Genomic DNA, 19363 nt, shown 5'->3' on the forward strand with positions numbered 1-19363 from the left:
TTTTCCCAAAGAGTTCAGCACCTGGCTCAGTTTTTTTCTTTATCCCAATGCAATCCAGAATGCTTAGAGACTTCAACATATCCATTAATATGCCCTTGAATGCCAACGCCCTTTAACGTCCCAATTTGTCAAATTCCTCAGTTCTAATGAGCAACATTTGCTCTCCACATGAGTCACATGCCAGAGTGATCTTGTCTTACATCTCACTATCTCTCAAAATTGCCACCTCTACATGGCTGTCCCTTATGTCTGGAATGAACCAGAATAAACCTCCACCTCTTACTGTTTCCCTCAAAACCCATAACAAGTACATAAGATCATTTCTGATCTCCCTAGCTGCTGGTGCCCTGCCTCAAAAATTACATTGTATTTATTTTGTACATAAATATTGTTTATTTTGTACATAAAAATTGTTATTGTTGTTAAGTCGTTTCATTTGTGTCCAACTCTTCATGACCCATCTGGGGTTTTCTTGGCAAAGATACTGGAGTGGTTTGCCATTTCCTTCTCCAATAATTTTACAGGTGAGGAAACTGAGACAAACAGAGTGAAGTGACTTGCCCAGTGTCACATAGCTAGTAAGTGTTTGAGGTCAGATTTGAATTCAGGAAGATGAGTCTTCCTGACTTTAGGCCTGGCACCCTATCCACTGTGCCACCTAGCTGCTACCACATAAATATTATATTAATATATATTGTTTTATATATATATATATGCATACATATAGACATTATACACATATATGCACACGTACACATACACACACACACACACACACACACACACACACACACACACACACACATATATATATAGCCTCCCCTGATAGAATATAAGTTCCTTGTGGCAAGGATTGTTTCATTTTTGTTTGTATTCCCATAAACTGCCACAATACCTGCACATTTAATAAATGCTTATTGATTGCTTTATTTTCCTTTTTGTCTGTCATCTCCTGACCTTCCATCTTTCCCTCTGTTTATTCCTCCTATACCTATTCTTCACCTTCACTGAGATCTTCGCTCTTTTCATCCTTCTCTGTTCTTCCAATCTACCAACCTGGGTCTTGCTTCACTTTTCTTATTTCACAATGTTAACTCAGTAGTTAGTCAGACCAGCTACTCACTGTTCTCTGACCTGGAATCCCTGGCACCCTAGCACCATTCATTCCCTTCTAAATCTAATCCCTAGGTCACCCTCACCATCTGTCTTATTTGCTCTTATTCCTATGCTGCTAAACACTGGCAGAGGAAGTTATGCCAAATGTGCCAACTGGGTAGACTACAAATTCATGTTATCTAATCTCATCTGGGCCTTCACAGCTACACAGCAACCCTTTTGTTCTTCCCTGACTGACTCTGTTATGCTTCCCCAGCAGCTGTTCCAAACTCTATCCTCTCTCTTCAAGTTCTGTGCCACTCCCTATAGCCCTATCCCTCAGCTGATGACCTCACCTCCCACTAATGAGAAAATTGAGGCCATCTCTCATGATCTCCTTCATCTTCCGTACTCCACACTTCAAAACTTCATCCATATTCACCTCTCCTATCCTTTCTGTAGTCACTGAAGACAAGGTGGGTTTTTCTCTTCAAGGTTAATATTCTACTTGTACCCTTAATTCTATCACTTCTCATCTTATCTGAAAGTTTATCTCATCAATCATTCACTTTCCTGCTCTTAAATCATTATCTATTCTTGACACTGCCATCCAATATGCCCATATCTCCCCACTTTAAAAAGATTTTTTATTTGATCTTGCCCATTCACTCTAGGAATATTTTTATATCTCTTCCCTTTCACTGCCAAACTCCTAGAAAGAATCATCTGTACTCCCACTCCATTTCCTCACTACCCTTTAATTTTTCAGTTCCTTGAAATCTGCTGACCTCAGCATTTTATTGAAGCTTGTCTTTAATATGCTATTGATATGATCAAAGTCTATTGGCCTTTTCTTTCAATGGTTTTTCCACCTGGACTTCCTAGGCAGTTTTGACATTTCTGACCACTTCCCCTATGCCCTTTACTTTTCACTAGCTGTTCTTTCCTCCTTTGGTTTCCATAACACTCTTCTGTTTTAGTTCTTCCCCTACCTGTATGGCCATAACTTCTGAGTCTCCTTTGTTGGATCATCTTCTAGCTCCTGCTGGGTGATTTTAGGAGAGGAGCATGCTTTAGACATGTTGAGTTTGGGGTGCTAACAGGACAGTCGGGTAAAGATGCCCAATAGCTGTTGAGGTACGACAGGAATTCTGGAGAAACGTCAGGTTTGGATATATAGAGATTTGGCAGTCATCTGCACAGAGATGATATTTAACCCTGGACAAGTGTAGAGAGAACCAGTACAAACAATTAGCTTAAAGTAAAAACATTTATTGTGATGTCATAGTAAGAGCAGTAGCTACAAAATATTCTTCCAAAAATCTGGACTACATTCCTACAAATACATACAAAGTCATTGGGATAATGGATAGAAACTTAAACAATGTTGCTCATGAGGCACATAAAGAAGGATGAAGCAACACATGTGGACAGTACAAATCACCTCCGGCACTATAGAACCCAGTATACTCCTGTTGTTCCACCATGGGTACAGCATTTCTGCTGAATTAATTTAGTTAGTCTCCCTATACCTATTCCTCTTCACAGCTCGACTCCCAGCTATCAAGGCTAATTCTTTCCTCAACTAATAATTGGCTTTCTTCTCTATTACCAGGAGTCACACTACTTGGAGCTGCCTCAATTGACTAGAATGTACTTCCTGCTGGGTGTAGTGTCTCCTACTTGTTGAGTAGCTCTAGTTACAAAGCCCCATGGCCAATGATGAAAAGGAGGAAAGAAAACTCTTCTCCACCCCCCCAAAAAAGTATAAAAGTGAGCCCCTTTCAAGAGATAGATTCTTCCTCTATAAGTAGAATGACACTGGTCTTTTCTAGACAACTCCTCTAGATCTCAGGAATGCTGTTGGTCATATTTCTTGAGGCTGTTTTCTATTTTTAGTGTTTTCATATCTGGAAAGCTAACTTTTTAAAAGCCACCAGTAGTGTGATTAATCTTTAGCTTATCTAACAAGCTGCCAAGCTATCTGACAAGCTAACCCTAATTCTAATTCCATCAAGAAAAAATTCTTCACAAATTGTAAAGAGTAACATGGAATAGTTATGAATTTGTACTTTCTTTAACATATTATTTCTGTTATCTTCCCCTTATGAAATTTCATCTCCTGGGTTAGATTTGGCAGGGATAAAGAGGTGGTCAGAGGTATAGAAATAATTTTATTATTGTACTTCTGATTAACTTCTACATACACACACATGCATGCATGCATACACATATATACATACACTAACATTTGAGTATTTGTAAATCTTTGACTTAATTTATGAATAATTTCATCCTACATAGACAGATGATAGATAGATAGATTTATTAAACTATTAAATACATACTATTTAGGCACTATGCTAAGTGCTGAGATACAAATACAAGCAAACAAAATAGTCCATATCCTCAAGGAGCCTACATTCTAATGAGGGAAGAGAACACATAAAGAGAAGGTGGAAAGTTCTAAAGCAAGGAGATGCATGGGCACATTAGCAGAGGAAAGCAAGTGAGCTGAGTTGGAAGTAGAAATGGTGGTAGAGAAAGTGCAGGGCAAAAGTGTTACTCCGAATTTAATTCTGACCAACAAAGACAAACTCTCCGGTAAAGTTCAAGTGACAGAGACTTAAGTACAAAGGGATCCTGGAATTTTTAACTTCATAATACTGAAGGAAGTAAATGTTGGAGATAATCAGACAGACTTTAGGACAGCAAATTTCAAAAATTTCAGAGAATTTCAAGTATGATCTCACAGTCAAAAATATTAAAGGGAACCTGGCTCCAAAGAAATGGGAGACTCTCAAAAACCATAAAATTACAAATGATGTGGATGAGAAATTAAAGGGAAAGGCACATCAAGAAACTGATGTGGCTACACATGAAATGTTTCAATAAACCTGAAAGGGTCATGTATAAGAAAGGACTAGAAGAGTACATAGCCAATGAAAAATACAGAAGACTTGTAGAGAACTCTAAGAATAGTATAAGGCTAAGACCCACAATAAGCTAACTTCCATGAAAAAACAAAAAGAGCTTTCTCAGAATGGCTGGGAATAAGAAGGAAGACAAGGAGGAGAAAGTCTCCCAGCTTGGTACAAATGGTGTAATGTTGACAGATGACAGTGAAAGAGAAGAGTTATTCAATTTTTATTTTGCTTCTGTCTTCTATATCAGGAAGAATGATTTTCAGATGGCAAAGGGTAACACAAATAGGGTTAAGAAGTAATTGTTGCCCAAAATAATGTGAGGAGAAAGCAAGAATACACCAAAATATTTGAGGTAAGTTCAGATCTCCAAGTTATCATATCTCAGAATTCTGAAAGAATTTCTAGATGTTATCAGTAAATGATTTCCAGAAATCCCTTAGGAATATTGGAGAATGGGAGAGACTGAAGATGGGTAAATGTCCCAATTTTCAAAGAAAGGGGGAAAAATGGATCCCGGAAACAATCAACTAGCAAACTTGGTGTTGATTCTGACAAAATTCTAGACTAGATTATCAAACATATGAATTGTGCATGCTTAAGACAGAAAGCTATGATCCTTAGGGGTGAATATGGCTTCATCAAGAGCAAGTCATGGGGCAGTTAGATGGCGCAGTGGATAGAGCACCAGCCCTGAAACCAGGAGGACTTGAGTTCAAATCCAGCCTCAGACCACGCACTTGACTCATACTACCTGCGTGACGTGGGGCAAGTCATATAACCCCGATTGCCTCACCAAAAAAAAAGAAAAAAGAGCAAGTCATGACAAACTGATTTCATTTCATTTTGTGATCTGATGTGGTTACTAGAACAGTAGATCAGGAGAATATTGTAGTCATAGAATCAATAAAATATTTACATTCATTTAACAAACACTAAATGCCTAGTGTGTACAAGGCATTATGGTAGAGACTGAGGGAAATGCCAAGATAAATTATAATACAGTATCTGCCCTCAAGGAGTTTGCAAACTAGTGGAGGAGATGAAATGTATACACACAAAAGTATTAAGTAAAACTCTAAATCAAATGTGGTTAGAGATTTTTACCAAGTCTGTCATGATATTTTTGTACAAAGATTTCTTACCTGGGGTAGCTATGGAAATTTTCCCCTGGAAACTTAAAAATACATAACTGCAAACTATTGGAGGTAGTTAATGTATAGTTTATCCTGGCATAAAAAAGATGGGATGGAATAATCTCTTGAAGTAAATTACATCACTACGGTGCTGTATTAGATATCAAATTCAAACGCACACCACACTCTACATGATGATGAGTAAGTCTCTTGGCTAAAAGATTAAAGAGGTACTATTGTCTAGCTATGCCCTGAGCTCTGAAAAAATTAGAGAGAAATTAGTGATGGTATGATGCTGTAATTCCTTGTCAGGAACTTCAGTAAGGGAAAAGAATATAGCTACAAAATCTTGTTGTCCATAGAAAACCCAAAATAGTAAACTGGTGGGAAGTCACCCTGTATCAAGTGTTTAAAAGACTACACAATGTACCAGCCTATAACACAGTCCTAGAGGAAAATCAGGGCCCCACAAAGGAAATGCATCAGAACCATTAATTGCCCATTGAGGCACTGGAGACCAGGAAGAAAAAAGAGATGAAGAGTCAAACAAGAACTTTCCAAGAAGTCTGCATCCAAAGATTGTTGATGGAAAGTTAGAGCTAGACCATGGTTCATATGGAAAGAATCTAGATTGTGATACAGAAGGAGAATAAAGTGCATTTTGGTGCCTTTTAGAGGGTGAGGAAAGTCAAGTGTGGCTGCCCTGTCCAGAAAGGACCTCTGCCCAGACATGGAAGAAGGTTTAAGTCATAGGGTTTTTTTTCCTAATACTCCTAAGCAAACATCAAGTTTGCCTAATACTCCAACTGTAAAGAGTGATGAATTTGGAGGCAGAAAGTCCTGGGATTGAATCTCTAACATAGATGAGCCATGTGACTATGGACCAGTCACTTAAATTCTCTATGTTTCAGTTTCCTTGTAGGGATAAAAATAGCTATGGTTCTTATAGAACAGGGTTCTTGTGAGGCCCAAATGAAATAATATATATTAAACTCTTTGCCAACCTTAAAACATTATACAAAATATGGGCTATTAATAACAATGACAATTTTAACATTGGCATAAGAATTGTGAAGGAGACTATAGAATCTTCTTGTTGGAGATCTTTAAGATTAGGATAAAAAAGTCAGTTACTCTGTCTTAAATAATTAAGTATAATAGCATTCTTAGATAAAATTTCCCACCTACCCTTTTAGTAGATAAAAGAGGGAGAAAGAATTATAATAATAATAGCTAGCATTTATACAGTGTTTTTAGCTTTGCAAAGCACTTTACAAATATTACCTCCTTTTGTCCTCATAACTCTGTGAGGCAGGATATTATCATATCCATATATGGATGTTATCATATCCATTTTACAGATTAGGAAACTGAAGTAAATAGAAACTAAGTGACTTGCCCAGAATAAAACAGCTAGAAAATGTCTAAGATCATATTTGAATTCAGGTATTCCTGACTCCAGGTTCAGCTCTTGACCCACTGTGGCACTTGGTTGCCTAATTATCAAGTCAAGTTCATCTTAGTTAGCCTAGCCAAGGGAATAGTTTCTTGGTATGAATAGTGCTTAAGGATTTTTCTTTAAAAAAAAAAAAGTCCTTTCCTCAAAGAGAATAATTCTTCTCTCTATCTTCAAAGGCTCTTTCCAGTAATGCAAAGGACTGTTTCCTTTTCATTTTTGTATCCTCACCATCCAGCCCAGTGCCTAGCACATAGTAGATGTTTAATTAAAATAACTGTTGAATTGATTTGAAATGAATTGAATTGAATTTCCAAGTCTTTAGAAAAAAAAAGTTCTTCCAAAGGTGAAAAAGTGCATTTTTCTACTACAAGGAGAAAATGTATGAAGAAGGAATCAAAGACTTGAGACCATAGATTCAGAGCTAGCAGGGACCTTAAAATTCATTTAGTCCAATCCCCTCACTGAAGCTCATAGAATTTGATATTTTCTCCTCAAAATGTGAGGTCTGAGGAAGGGAGACATACATGAGAAGTGGAAAAACCCAAGTAACTATGATACTTCTGGGAAGCAGGGACTAGTTATCCTTTCTTAGTCCTTTCACCAGTGACATTTTATAAGACACTAATCTTGAGAAAGGGCCTGGAAATTGGACTTCAACGACTTCACCCCTATTTCTATCCTAACCATCCATTTGATTTCCCGAGAGCTGACTTTATGTGGAGGCCAAATAGGTAACTGCCTATGTGGATTGATTTGAGGGAGTGTGAAAAGACACTAAAACCTCAACAAAAAAACATCTCTCCCATTGGCCTGCTACTGTGTTAGCACTTTTATTTGAGATTAATTCCTTTGTTTGGATTAATTCCTTCAAGGCTTCCAAATCTTTAAGAGTTCTCTACTAGATTGCAAATACTCCTGGGAGAGATGAAAGTCTAATTTGGGTTAAGAAACACTGATCTGGTCTAAACTCCACTTTTCACAGATGAGGATAGTGATATATATATATATATATAATGTTCCTAGATTTGTATTGCATAGCATATAATAGCAAACATAAACATTTACAAGCAAGAATTATTTAAGAGCAGTGACAGTGGTTTGAAAGAAATAAGAATCAAGGTATAGTCACAAGAATTCCTAGGTGACATGATGGCTAGAGGGCTAGACTTGGAGTCAGGAAGACCTGAGTTTGAATTTTGACTCAGATGTTTGCAAGCTGTGTGACCCTGAGCAAGTCAGGGTCTTCTTGATGCCTCAGTTTTCTCTTGTAAAATGAGGATCCTATTTTGTTGTTGTTGTTGTTCAGTTGTTTATCAGTTGTATCCAAATCTCAGTGACTTCATTTGGGGTTTTCTTGGCAAGGATACTGGAATAGTTTGCCATTTCCTTCTCCAGCAATTTTATAGATGAGGAAACTGAGGCAAACAAGGTTAAGTGACTTGTCCAGAGTCACATAGCTAAGAAGTATCTGAGACCAGATTTGAATTCAGAAAGACTCATCTCTCTGAGTCCAGGCCTGGCGCTCTATCCACGGTATCACCTAGCTACCCAGGTCACAGTAATAGGACCTATCTAACAGGGTTGTTGCGAACATCAAATGTGAAATGCTTTGTCAACATTAAAGTGCTATGTAATTATTGGCTGTCATTATTATTTCAGAATGTGTATCACTTTACTTGATAGGCAGCTAGGAATCTCAGATAATGTGATATCTCACAAATTTTTTTTAAGTAAACATGTTTTATGGCTATGTTTTTAGGCACAATAATGGTACCCATAAGTTATTTTCAGTCTTTGGCACTTACAGAAATGTCACTAAGAGTAAGAGTGGAGATTTCATTAATACATAACAGAAGGGCAGAGTTTGGAATCATCTGGGGGTTTAGGTGGGCTACAAACTCAGTAAGTTCAGTTCAATACGTTGACCAAGAAAGCTCACGGGAGCTCAGACTGCATGGCTAGAGGCTTAGCGTGCAGGATAAGGAGACAGGCCCATTGTGCCTTGGGCCCTGGTCATACCACATCTGGAGAATGATATTCCTTTTTGGATACCACATTTTTTAAAAAGGCCACTAATAAGCTGAAGGAGGGCAGCCAATATGACAAAGAATCTCAAAGATCAAGCAATATGAAGTTCATGCCGTATGAAAACTTGTGGGAGGAATTGGGCATATTTAGCCTGGAGAAGAAAAGCCTTAGGGGGAAACATGATAGTTGTCTTCAAGTATATGACAGGTTGTCACTCACGTGGAAGAGAGAATAAACTTGTTCTGCTGGGCCCCAGAGGATAAAACTTGAAGCAATGGGGAGAAGGTGCAAAGTGGCAAATTTCTGCTGGAAGTAAGAAAATATTTCCAATTACAGCCTTCAATCAGTGCAACAGAATATCTTGAAAGGTAGTGGTTCTTCCCCTCCCCTCCCTCCACCACTGGAAATTTCCAAGCAAAGATTGGATGCATACATGTTATGAGGTTTTGTAGTGGGAGGGGATTTTATTTCAGGTGTAGATCAGACTGGTGGTCCTTGACATCCCTTCCCACTCTGAAATTCTGTGATTCTCTGAATGGAAAACATCGATCAACATTTATATATAGTTTTAAGATTTGCAAAATGGCTTATACATTAATATAAAAATCCCTCACAAAACCCTGTGTGTACAATATGATAAGTATCATTAACCCATTGTTTAGATGAGCAAACTGAGGCTGAGAGAAGGTAAATGATTTGTGGCTGGCCCAGAGTCAAGTCACTTAGTAAGTTCCAAAAGTAAGATTCAAACCTGTCTTCCTGACTCTGTGTCTCATGCTTTATTCTTTACTCCCTTTTCAAATATGCCTGTCTTTTTCCCAAATAAATCTATACAAAGGAACAATGATCCAAGAGTCTACTGTTATTCTTCACAAAATAATAACTGACAAATTTCCACAACAGCAGCGTTATTGATTTTAAGATCACTGAAGTCTGATCTCTCCCCAGCTCAGCTTGCCTTCACAGCTGTAAGAAGAAGAAGAATGGGACTATTTGTCTTCTCATTCACAGGGTTACCTCTGTCACTGGCAGAGACAGGGAGCTCCCAAAGAAAACTTTCCTGAATCAAATGAACTTCAAGGTAGCCTGAAATTCTTCCCCACCTCAGTAGGAAGCATCCCTCCAAAAGCTCATTAGTCCATTCTAGGGCTAAAGCAAACAATACTTTCCGTTACAATAATTTGTATCCAGGAAAAAAACACCAGCTCTGTGTTGCATCCGTAGCATAGCAGCCAGCGAAAAGTTTTTTGGTTTCAGCCAATTGCAGCCCATGGAACTGGGCCAAGACAAAATGTTTTCCCCTGCCTTTAGATGAAGTCACAATTGAAATATGGTATTCTGCTTATTAAAAGGGGGGTGGGGGAAGGAAATCAAAGCTAATCCTACAAGCAAAGTCACTTGCGCAGAAGAGGAAGGGGATAGGAAATGTTTGTGTGCATGTGAAAAGCTGAGTAGATTTTGGAGTGCTCTAGCTTTCACCTCCCACTGGGTGGAGTAGGGGCTTTAAGAGCAGCTGGAATGTAGTTTCCATGATCAGAGTTGAGCCAATTGTTGCCTGCCTGTACCTCTACCAGTCCTGAAAGGGTAGTGCTCTGAGCAGCTCAGCTCAGCTCAGCTCAACCAGCAGGCGCTTCCTTTGCACCCACCTCTCAGGGCAGTGCTGCCCAGCTAAGCAAGGAGCTCTTGTTTGCAGTGAAGAAACATTTCACTGTTCCTAACATGGGAGAAGATGCTGTGCAAGCAGAAAAGTTCCAGGCTAGAGATAACCCTGGCCCAGGGGCACTGCTGCACCAGGAAAAGGCATCCAATGCCAGCCTGGTGCCATCGTCCACCCCAAGTCCCAGCCTGAACTGTGTGACCACTGATGAGTCAATCCGGGAGAGCTCCCAGGTGAATGCCGTCACGGTGCTTACCCTCCTGGACAAGCTGGTGAATATGCTGGACACAGTACAGGAAAACCAGCACAAAATGGAGCAGCGGCAGATCAACCTGGAGGGCTCCGTCAAGGGCATCCAGAATGACCTCACTAAGCTGTCCAAGTACCAGACCTCCACAAGCAACGCAGTTAGCAAACTCTTGGAGAAATCCCGCAAAGTCAGTGCACACACCCGAGAGGTCAAGGAGCGGATGGATCGCCAGTGTGCCCAAGTGAAGAGGCTGGAGAGCAATCATGCCCAGCTCCTGAAGAGAAACCACTTTAAAGTGCTCATCTTTCAGGTTAGTGCTTCCCATGTTCCTTTACCTATGCGTAAACGTGTGTTCACAGACCATGCATACATGCATGCATAAGCACTATGTTTGGACAAACCGTTTAGAGGCCTTTCCATAGTGTCACAGGATTTTAGGTCCAAAAGCAATCTTACGGCTAATTTAATTCAACCTCCTCCCACCATTTTACAGGTGGAGACTGAGGCCCAGAGAAATTAAGTGACTTACCCAAGGTCAGGCAGGTAGTGACAGACACAGCAGCAGCTAGAATTTGAACCTACCTCCTCTAGCTCCAAATCTCATGTTCTTTCCACTGTGATAATCATTTTCTCTGTAATCCATTACTGTGATATACATATATATGTAGATAAGTTTTTTACATCAGCCCTATCTGTCTCTGTCTCTTTCTGTCTCTCATCACACACACACACACACACACACACACACACACACACGCACACTCCACTGTCCTTTGTTGTCCTTCAGTAACCTAATATGCAATCTGTCCATAGGAACCTGATTTTCCCAGATCTGTGCTTGTGTGTCTTACTGCCTAGCTCTGGGCCAATCCAGTCTGGCAAATAGGGAGCTTGGGTCTGAAAGTAAAAACCTGAAAGTATCTGATACATTTTGTGACTGTGTAAGTTAATCAAGAGGAATTCAGTTGTCTTTTAATAATTCCTGTTGCTTCAATGAAAAGTGAATGAGGAGGAGAAAGGACCTTGACTTTAGTTGGTACTCAGTGAATTTTTATCAAAGAGACAAATTGCCACAACTGTTCCAACTACTCATTGGAAACATGATGACAGCGATTTGAGGTTTGAGGTAGGAGCCCAGACTATCAAGAACTGTGTTCCCATTAAAATACCTGATTTCTTCAAGACAAACATGCAAACTCAACTCCCTCCCTCATCTCCCAAACTGTTCCTTTTCCTTTGAGTTTTGTTAATAGTCTGGACAAAGGTATTATTTCCCTTTTTAGTAGTAAATGACCTTTTGACAATGAATAGCACAACTCTTTGCAAATGCTGGATGTCTGTTTCATTGGTCAGATCTCCCAAATGACAGTTTAGAACAAAAGCCAAACACGCTCACATAATAGTCAGTCTTTTGAAATATAGGCCCCTTCAAAGCAATGCCTTTGAGAGAAAACTCCACTTAGGAAAAAAAAAAATCATAACACAAAGGGCAGCACCTCTATACATGACTCAATTATCTGAGCAAGTGGCTATTTGGGGAGGGGGAGGTTGGGTATGTGATATTATCTGGACAAGAAATGGGCATTTATGATCCAGGGGCTGCCCTGCCCAGTGCTAGAAGTTCTTCCGCCTAACTAAACACAGACAGCATACAGCCAACTAGAGTCAATGCCACCCGAGCCTCAGGGCTGTCTAGTTGTGACCATGTTAATAAGAAAGGATTTCAAAACTGTCCTGGAGGGAGGTTATAACAGTTTGATTGTGAAATGCACACAGGGGGAGCCTTCATCACTGGAAAGAGACATTGAAAATTGGATTTAAACCGAGGGAGCCTTCCTCATCTAAATGAGTGAGCTCTGCCAGATAGAAACCCAATTCTTCTTTCCTCCATAAAAGGAAAGACTCCATCCCGGTGCTCATTGTCCTCCCCAAATTGCAGTTTAAGATTGTAAAGCCCTGGGCAGAAGATATCTTCCTGTGCCTTCCAGGCTTTTTTCAGTCCAGAAACTTTTCAGCTTTTAATGCAAATGAAATAACTCTTCATGTATCTGATGAATTGAAACAGATACAGTTAACTAGGCCCTTCTTAAGCCATGTGAAATCCTTTCTTTATTACCCCCCAAAGATATTAGAAATCTCAGCTCCTGTGGCATTTCTGAAATTAAATCTCGATCTCTAAACAAAGCCAAACATGCACAGACCCATTTGAATGAGTCACCCAAGGAAATTCCCTTTCCATAGTGTGAAGCAGAGATTACCTTCCATCCCATCTCTCAATATGGGAAAACACAATGGATTTACTTAGCAGAGAAAAGTCACATTTCCCTGGACTACGTAAACCACTCCCAGTCCAAGAAGCCTTCTGAGGAACCGGGATCAGTTAATAGTACAGGAGAATTACAAAGATGCCATGAAAAAGAAATTGCTGAGCTGCCTAAAACAGGTTTGGGGTGTTGCTCTGGCCCTGGCACAGTCTCCTGGCACTTGTGACATTAGAGTGACAGGTGTGAAATAGCAGTCTGAAGTGGTTAGAATACTTCACATTGTGAGTAGGAACTACACTGGGGCCCTGAGGCCCAAGGCTGAATTTAAAGGGACCCAGTACAGGCTGGTCATTTCAAATCCAGATACTTGGCTACTATGGGAAGAAAGGCCCCCCCTTCCCCCCAACTCCAATGCCAAAGTCCATGGCAAAGGTGCTTCAAGAGTGTCAGATTGACAGAATGCAGCCCCTTTGCAGTCTTGACTTTCAACTAAACAGACCATTTCAGAGGCCCCGAATGAGAAAGACACCCCAAAGGACCCTCTGCTAATTACAAATCAAACAGCTCTTTAGAGGAAAGGGACCCTTCCTTTCCAAGGTTTCAGAGTTAAACATCTCCTTGAATAACATTCTTGTTTAATAGAAGAGGCCTAAAAGGATTAAGTGACTTGCCCAGGGTTGCACCAAGTTAATTACAAAGATGAGATGGGAACCCAGGTCCTTTGATACAGAACCCCATGTTGCCTCTCTGTGTGTTGCCTCTTCAACTTAGGGATGCTGGGCCAGGAACTATGCCATGGGAGATTCATTGGGTCTGAGTTTTTTCCACCCAGAAATCCCAGCTGCCCTTCACATTATCAATAGTACGGTCCTTAAGTGAAGGATTGAACACACCCTACCCAGGATCTCCAGACATCCATTCTTATGGGGTGTTTCTTATTTGGTTTGGGCTTTTTTACCCCCTCCCAAGACCATGCCATGCATTGTACTAATGTTACCTTACTGGAATTAGCATCCTTCAAGATGATCTACACGCACCCATGTGCTGCAAAATTCTGGCGCTACCAGTGAAATATTCAAAGCACAGTATAGGGCAGTTGCAACAGACATAACAATACAGACACTGATTAAGTTCTGACCACATGCAAACACCACTCCAGGTGCTAGAAATATAATTTTAAAAATGAAAGTCCCTGCCTTTAACAAGCTTACATTCTACTGAGGGGCAGCACCAACACAGATGAATACAAGGTAGTTAAAGATGAGAAAGAGCACTGACCCCTGGGGAAGGGACACCCTCAGGAAAGGCTTCTGGTGGGAGATGGCAGGTAAAGGAAGCCTTAAAGGAGATGCTAAGAGTCAGGGGAGATGAGAGAGGGCAATGACTGCTTGTACAAAGACAGTAAACAGGAAATGAAATGCCACTTTCAGGGAATGTTCAGGTTGAGTACATGATGAAGTGCACGAAGGTCAATGATGCCAAATAAATCTAGAAAGGTAGGTTGAAGCCATGTTGTGAAGAGTTCATATTTTATCCTAGAGGCAATGGGGAGGAATGGGTGGGACTGTGAGACTTGAATATTCTTGAACATGAAAGTGATGCAGTCACATTTGTGCTTTATGGAGTTATTTTGGCCCTTGTGGAGAATAAGAGAGAAGGGACAAGTTTTGAGCAGGAGCACTAATTAGGGGACTCTCATCATAGAACAGGCAAGAGGTAAAGGAATCTTGATCTGGGGGTAGGTGATGACTACATGAATGGAAAGGATATATAGAAGAGAACTGTCCTGAACATAGAGTTATTAAGATTTGGCCACCGACTGAATATAGAGGCTGAGGGAGAGAGAAGAGTCAAGGATGACCCCAAAATTGCAAACCCGAAAGACTGGGATCATGGTGCTCTCAGTAGAACTAGGGAAGCTTGGAAATGGGGCAAAGGGGACGGGAGTGTGTGAATTAGAGAAGATAATGAGTTCCATTTTAAACATGTTGAGGTTCAGATGGCTATAGGATATCCAGGTGAAGATGTCTAGTAGATAATCAATGAGCAGGTCATCAGTGATGTAGAACTAAAGCTCAGGAGAGAGATTATCACTTGATTTATGCATTAGGAGGTCCACTTCAAAGCACAGTATAAAAGCACTGTAAAAAAGAAGATAATCAAATCCAAGAGAACTAATGAGACCACCGAGAGAAAGCGTATAGGGAGAACAGAAAAAAGGGCCCTGGACAGAGCATGGGGGAACAAGTTATTGTTACAAAAATGAAAACCCAAAACATATTTCTTTTAAAAAGCTTAATGCATCAAGTATAATCTTGCATTTTTCACTCGGTTTGGAATTTTTGCCATTTTTAAAGCACTCGAACTTCATGCTATATTTTTCCCAGCTCCACTCTCTCCTTCCTCTATTCCAAACCCCCAATTTTCTGGTTTAAGAAAAGAACTTAATGTACAAATAAAAATAAAAAAAGTCAGAAAAGAAAAATCTATGTTCTTTTGAGTGCATTCAGGACCACCAATATAGCATTAAATTTATCATTTGTGAAGTCCTACTGTGACTCCATAGACTCAGAAACTTCACTAAAAGCACACATTCCTTCTAAAATACATTTGTAAAAGGTTATTTTTTTATCCTAGAAAATCACAGCTGTGTGTTTCTTAAAAGATGTATTTCACCTTTAAACTTATCACATTTAAAATCCTCATTAAACTTGGGTAGTGTTCCTCTTTCTTGGGAATAGCCCACAATTTTTCTGATATATGTGCATACGTGTGTATACACACATATATGTATGAATGCATATATGCACATGCATACATGTATGTATGTAAGTATGTATGTACATACAACATACACAGACACCATAAATAAAATACTAGTGAAGAGGCAGTGTGACACAGTGGAAAGAATATTGGATTTAGAAATAAAGGACCTAGATTCGAATCCCACCTTGCTACTTATTGTCTATGTGACTTTGGACAAGCCACTTTACCTCTGAAGTCCTCCCTTTCCTCACTTGTAAAATAAAGTGGTTGTACTAGATGACCATTAAAGTCACTTACCTTCTCTAAATTGATGACTGAGATTCAAATACCGAAAAGAGAGCAATATTGTTTTTTCTATATAGTTTCCTTACTATCAGATGGACACAAGGTACATTTCTAAGCAAGTGTGTTCAAACTCTATAGGATGAGAACATTTCATTTTTAATTAGAAAGACCAAAAAGAAGCCTATAGTTAACTGAGTCACCAAAAGTTGTCAATTTAAGATTATGGAAATGATTCTCTTTTTTTTAAAGCACATTTTAAGTATTTTCAAATTCAGGAAAGAAAACTAGATAATTAACAGACAAATTAAACTTGCATATTCATAAAATTATGGCATTGAGAAAAAGAGAATAGTTTCTGGTTATTTGCAATAGGAACATTGTGGAAGAGTTGAGAAACCAACAAATATCCCTTCTCTTCAGTATATTTAAATATTTATTATTTTGTATCAATACATAAAATCAAAATTTGGGGAAATTACTTTGGATTGTAGGCTTTTCAAAAGTGGATTTTAAAAAAATGGCCTCTCTATCCAAGGGACAACCTCTAAAACTCTTACATTAGCACAGTTAGTTGAAAGAGAAAAATTCAGTCCTGTAAATATCTTTATATGTCCCGCCCCTGGATGTTTGATCTCATTGATCAATATCTGCATAATAGGATTTTGAGCCTGGGAATGCTGGATACTCTTTTCATTTCTAAGCTCAACTAAACCCTAGTTCTTATTGTTATTATTTACATTTACCAAATGTTAACTCTGGCCTGCAGCTCTTTATGTGAGTAACTGATTATGGTTGATACACCCTAGAAAGTGTTATTATGTTATCTCATATACTAGAAACTTGGATGCAACCTTTTAAAATTAGTATCAATCCTTTGCTTTTGTAGGCTATATAAATTTAAACTACACAAATGAAAAATGTTCTTCAATGTATCTTGAAGTCTGTGTGTTGACTATTCAGTTATTTTTCAGTTGTGTCTGACTCTTCATAACCTCATTTGGGGTTTTTCTTGGCAAAAGATACTGGAGTGATTTGCCATTTCCTTTTCCAGCTCACTTTACAGATGAGGAAACTGAGGCAAACAGGGTGAAATGACTTGCTTAGGGTCACACAGCTAGTAAGTATCTGAGGCCAAATCTGAATTTTGGAAGGTAAGTCCTCCTGACTCCAAGCCTGGATATCCACTGTGCCACCTAGCTGCCCCAATGTTAACTATTACATGAAACATAAGATCAACTATTAGTTTACCATAGGAGTTAATCTGTGATTTTTACCAAGTTGTTTCTTATGTGTAGATCACAGAATCATAGGATGTTGATGTTGGAAGTGACCCCAGAAATCATCTAGGCCCACCCTCTTATTCCTCCAGGCTCTGGATGGGTAACATTATTTAGATAAGGAAACCAGGGCCAGGAAAAGTGCTGAGATGAAGGAAATGAATTGTCAAATAAAGACAAAACAGAGTCTAATGTTTCCTTGTGGTGAACTGAGGCAGCTAGGTAGTGGGCCTGTAGACAGGAAAATCTTAGTTCAAATCTGGTCTCAGATAATATCTGTGTGACCCTGGACAAGTCCCTTAACATGTTTGCCTCAGTTTCCCTCAAATACTAGTTATTATTATTTCATCTTTGCAAAGAGTACTCTATTTAGTGTCAGAAAGACTTCCTGAGTTCAAATATAGCACCAGACATTTGCTAGCTAGGTGACCTTAAGCAAGTCACTTAACCTCTCTTGCCTCAGTTTCCTCATCTGTAAAATAGAGATGATAATAATAGTGCCTATCTCCCAGGATTGTTTCAAGGATCAAATAAGAAATATATATATCATATATACATATATATGTAATTTTGCTAGCCTTATGGAACTATCATTAGCTATTATTATTGTTATTATTATTAAAATGATTCAACACAGTTTGAATTTTATGTAATTAACATTCTTTTTAATGAAACAAAGTATTTAACAAATGACCTTAAGTAAGTAATTGAATGGCAACAGCAAAATGTAATGAAATTTCAATTCTCCAAAAGTTGGAAGACTGTTCAACAGTGATCAGTGCCTCATTAGTTTTACAGTTAGCTCTCTAAGGGATGAGGAAGATTCTAATCAATGATTTTATCCTCTTTGCAATCCAGACCTTGATTCAACTTAATTTAACAGACATCTATCAAGCACCTACTTTGTGCAAGGCATTGTGCCAGCTGCTGTACATACAAAGGCAAAAATAAAAACAAGTCCCAAAAAGGCATAAACATTTTAAAAGAAACCAAACAGCAGATAATAGATTCCTTGAGGACAGAGATTGTGGATTTTTTTTTCATATTTACATGTCTGGTATTTTGCCCATTTTAGGAGTTAGGCACAACGAAGACTTATAACTCCATTGCTAGAGAGCTCTAAGTGTGGAGACTCCTTCTACCAAAACAAATTACCAACTTCTCTGCAACCTATATGGTCTTAAAAAGTTGACTGTAGTATTGAGATATTAAGTGATGCGCTTATAGTCACTCAGCCTAACTGTGATAGGCAGGACTAGAATGCAGATCTTTCTTACCCAAAGGCCAGGCCTCTCTCTACTACATACTGCTTTTAAACAAACAGGGACTACATAATACAAATTCATTGAATTGAATTCAGTATAACAAATGAGCATTTTTTTATCACTTTTTAGACTAGCACTTGCAGATCATTAAATACCAACAGCATTCCAGACATAAAACTATGGTTCTCAAATCCCCCGTGGGTAACATAACATCCTTAGAATGAATGTAGCAAGTGGGAGAAAAAGATCTTAAGTCACTCCCCAGAGACCACATGGTCCATTGCAGAAAGTTGGGCTCCTGGCTCCCATCAAACCTTCCAAATTTTTCAGAATATCAAACTATCGATTCAGTTTTCCAGTGTTAGACACAGAATGACTATGATCATGTAGGTGTGCCTATCTTTAATCATGGTTTCCTTCCACTAGGATTCAAGCCAAGGACAAGTGCCCAGAGCCTTGGCCAGCTCTAGGTGGGAGAACACTCACTCACATGCATAGTTAAGGATATTACTTCAAGTAAATCAATGAAAAGAGCAAAGATGCTAAGGTGGAGGTTAAAATGCTGCTTCTCAAGAGTGCTTTCCACTCTTTCTAGTTTTCATACTTCAAGTACACCTTTTATTTATGTTTGAAATGGAGTTTAATTCTCTCTCCATTTTTAAAAAAGAAACAAAAAACAAAAAAAAAATACAAGTGTCCTCATGAAGGGTTGAGGCCAATAGACACAGCATCAGTAGCATCAATTGAAAACCCAAGACCTCTTTGAAAATGAATCTAGGAGCAGCTAGGTGGCACAGTGGATAGAGATCCAGCCTTGGAGACAGGAAGACCTGAGTTCAAATCCGGCCTCAGACACTTGACACTTGCTAGCTGTGTGACTCTGGGCAAATCACTTAACCCCAATTGCCTCATTAAAAAAAAAGAAAGAAAGAAAGAAAGAAAGAAAGAAAGAAAGAA

At 39.0% G+C, this 19363-nt stretch overlaps 1 protein-coding gene across 1 annotated transcript in view; it reads left to right on the plus strand.

Annotated features, from left to right (window-relative positions):
• The first annotated feature begins 10082 nt into the window (after positions 1 to 10082).
• CAVIN2 (caveolae associated protein 2) overlaps positions 10083 to 19363 on the plus strand; it is a 16792-nt gene continuing 7511 nt past the window's right edge. The window contains exon 1 of the mRNA XM_027866115.1: positions 10083 to 10859. Coding sequence (XP_027721916.1) covers positions 10362 to 10859 — 498 coding nt within the window. The 5' untranslated portion in view covers positions 10083 to 10361. The remainder of the gene's footprint in view (positions 10860 to 19363) is intronic.

The sequence above is a fragment of the Vombatus ursinus genome, unplaced genomic scaffold (genome assembly GCF_900497805.2).
Source record: "Vombatus ursinus unplaced genomic scaffold, bare-nosed wombat genome assembly UNPS02014779.1, whole genome shotgun sequence".
Lineage (NCBI taxonomy): Eukaryota > Metazoa > Chordata > Mammalia > Diprotodontia > Vombatidae > Vombatus > Vombatus ursinus.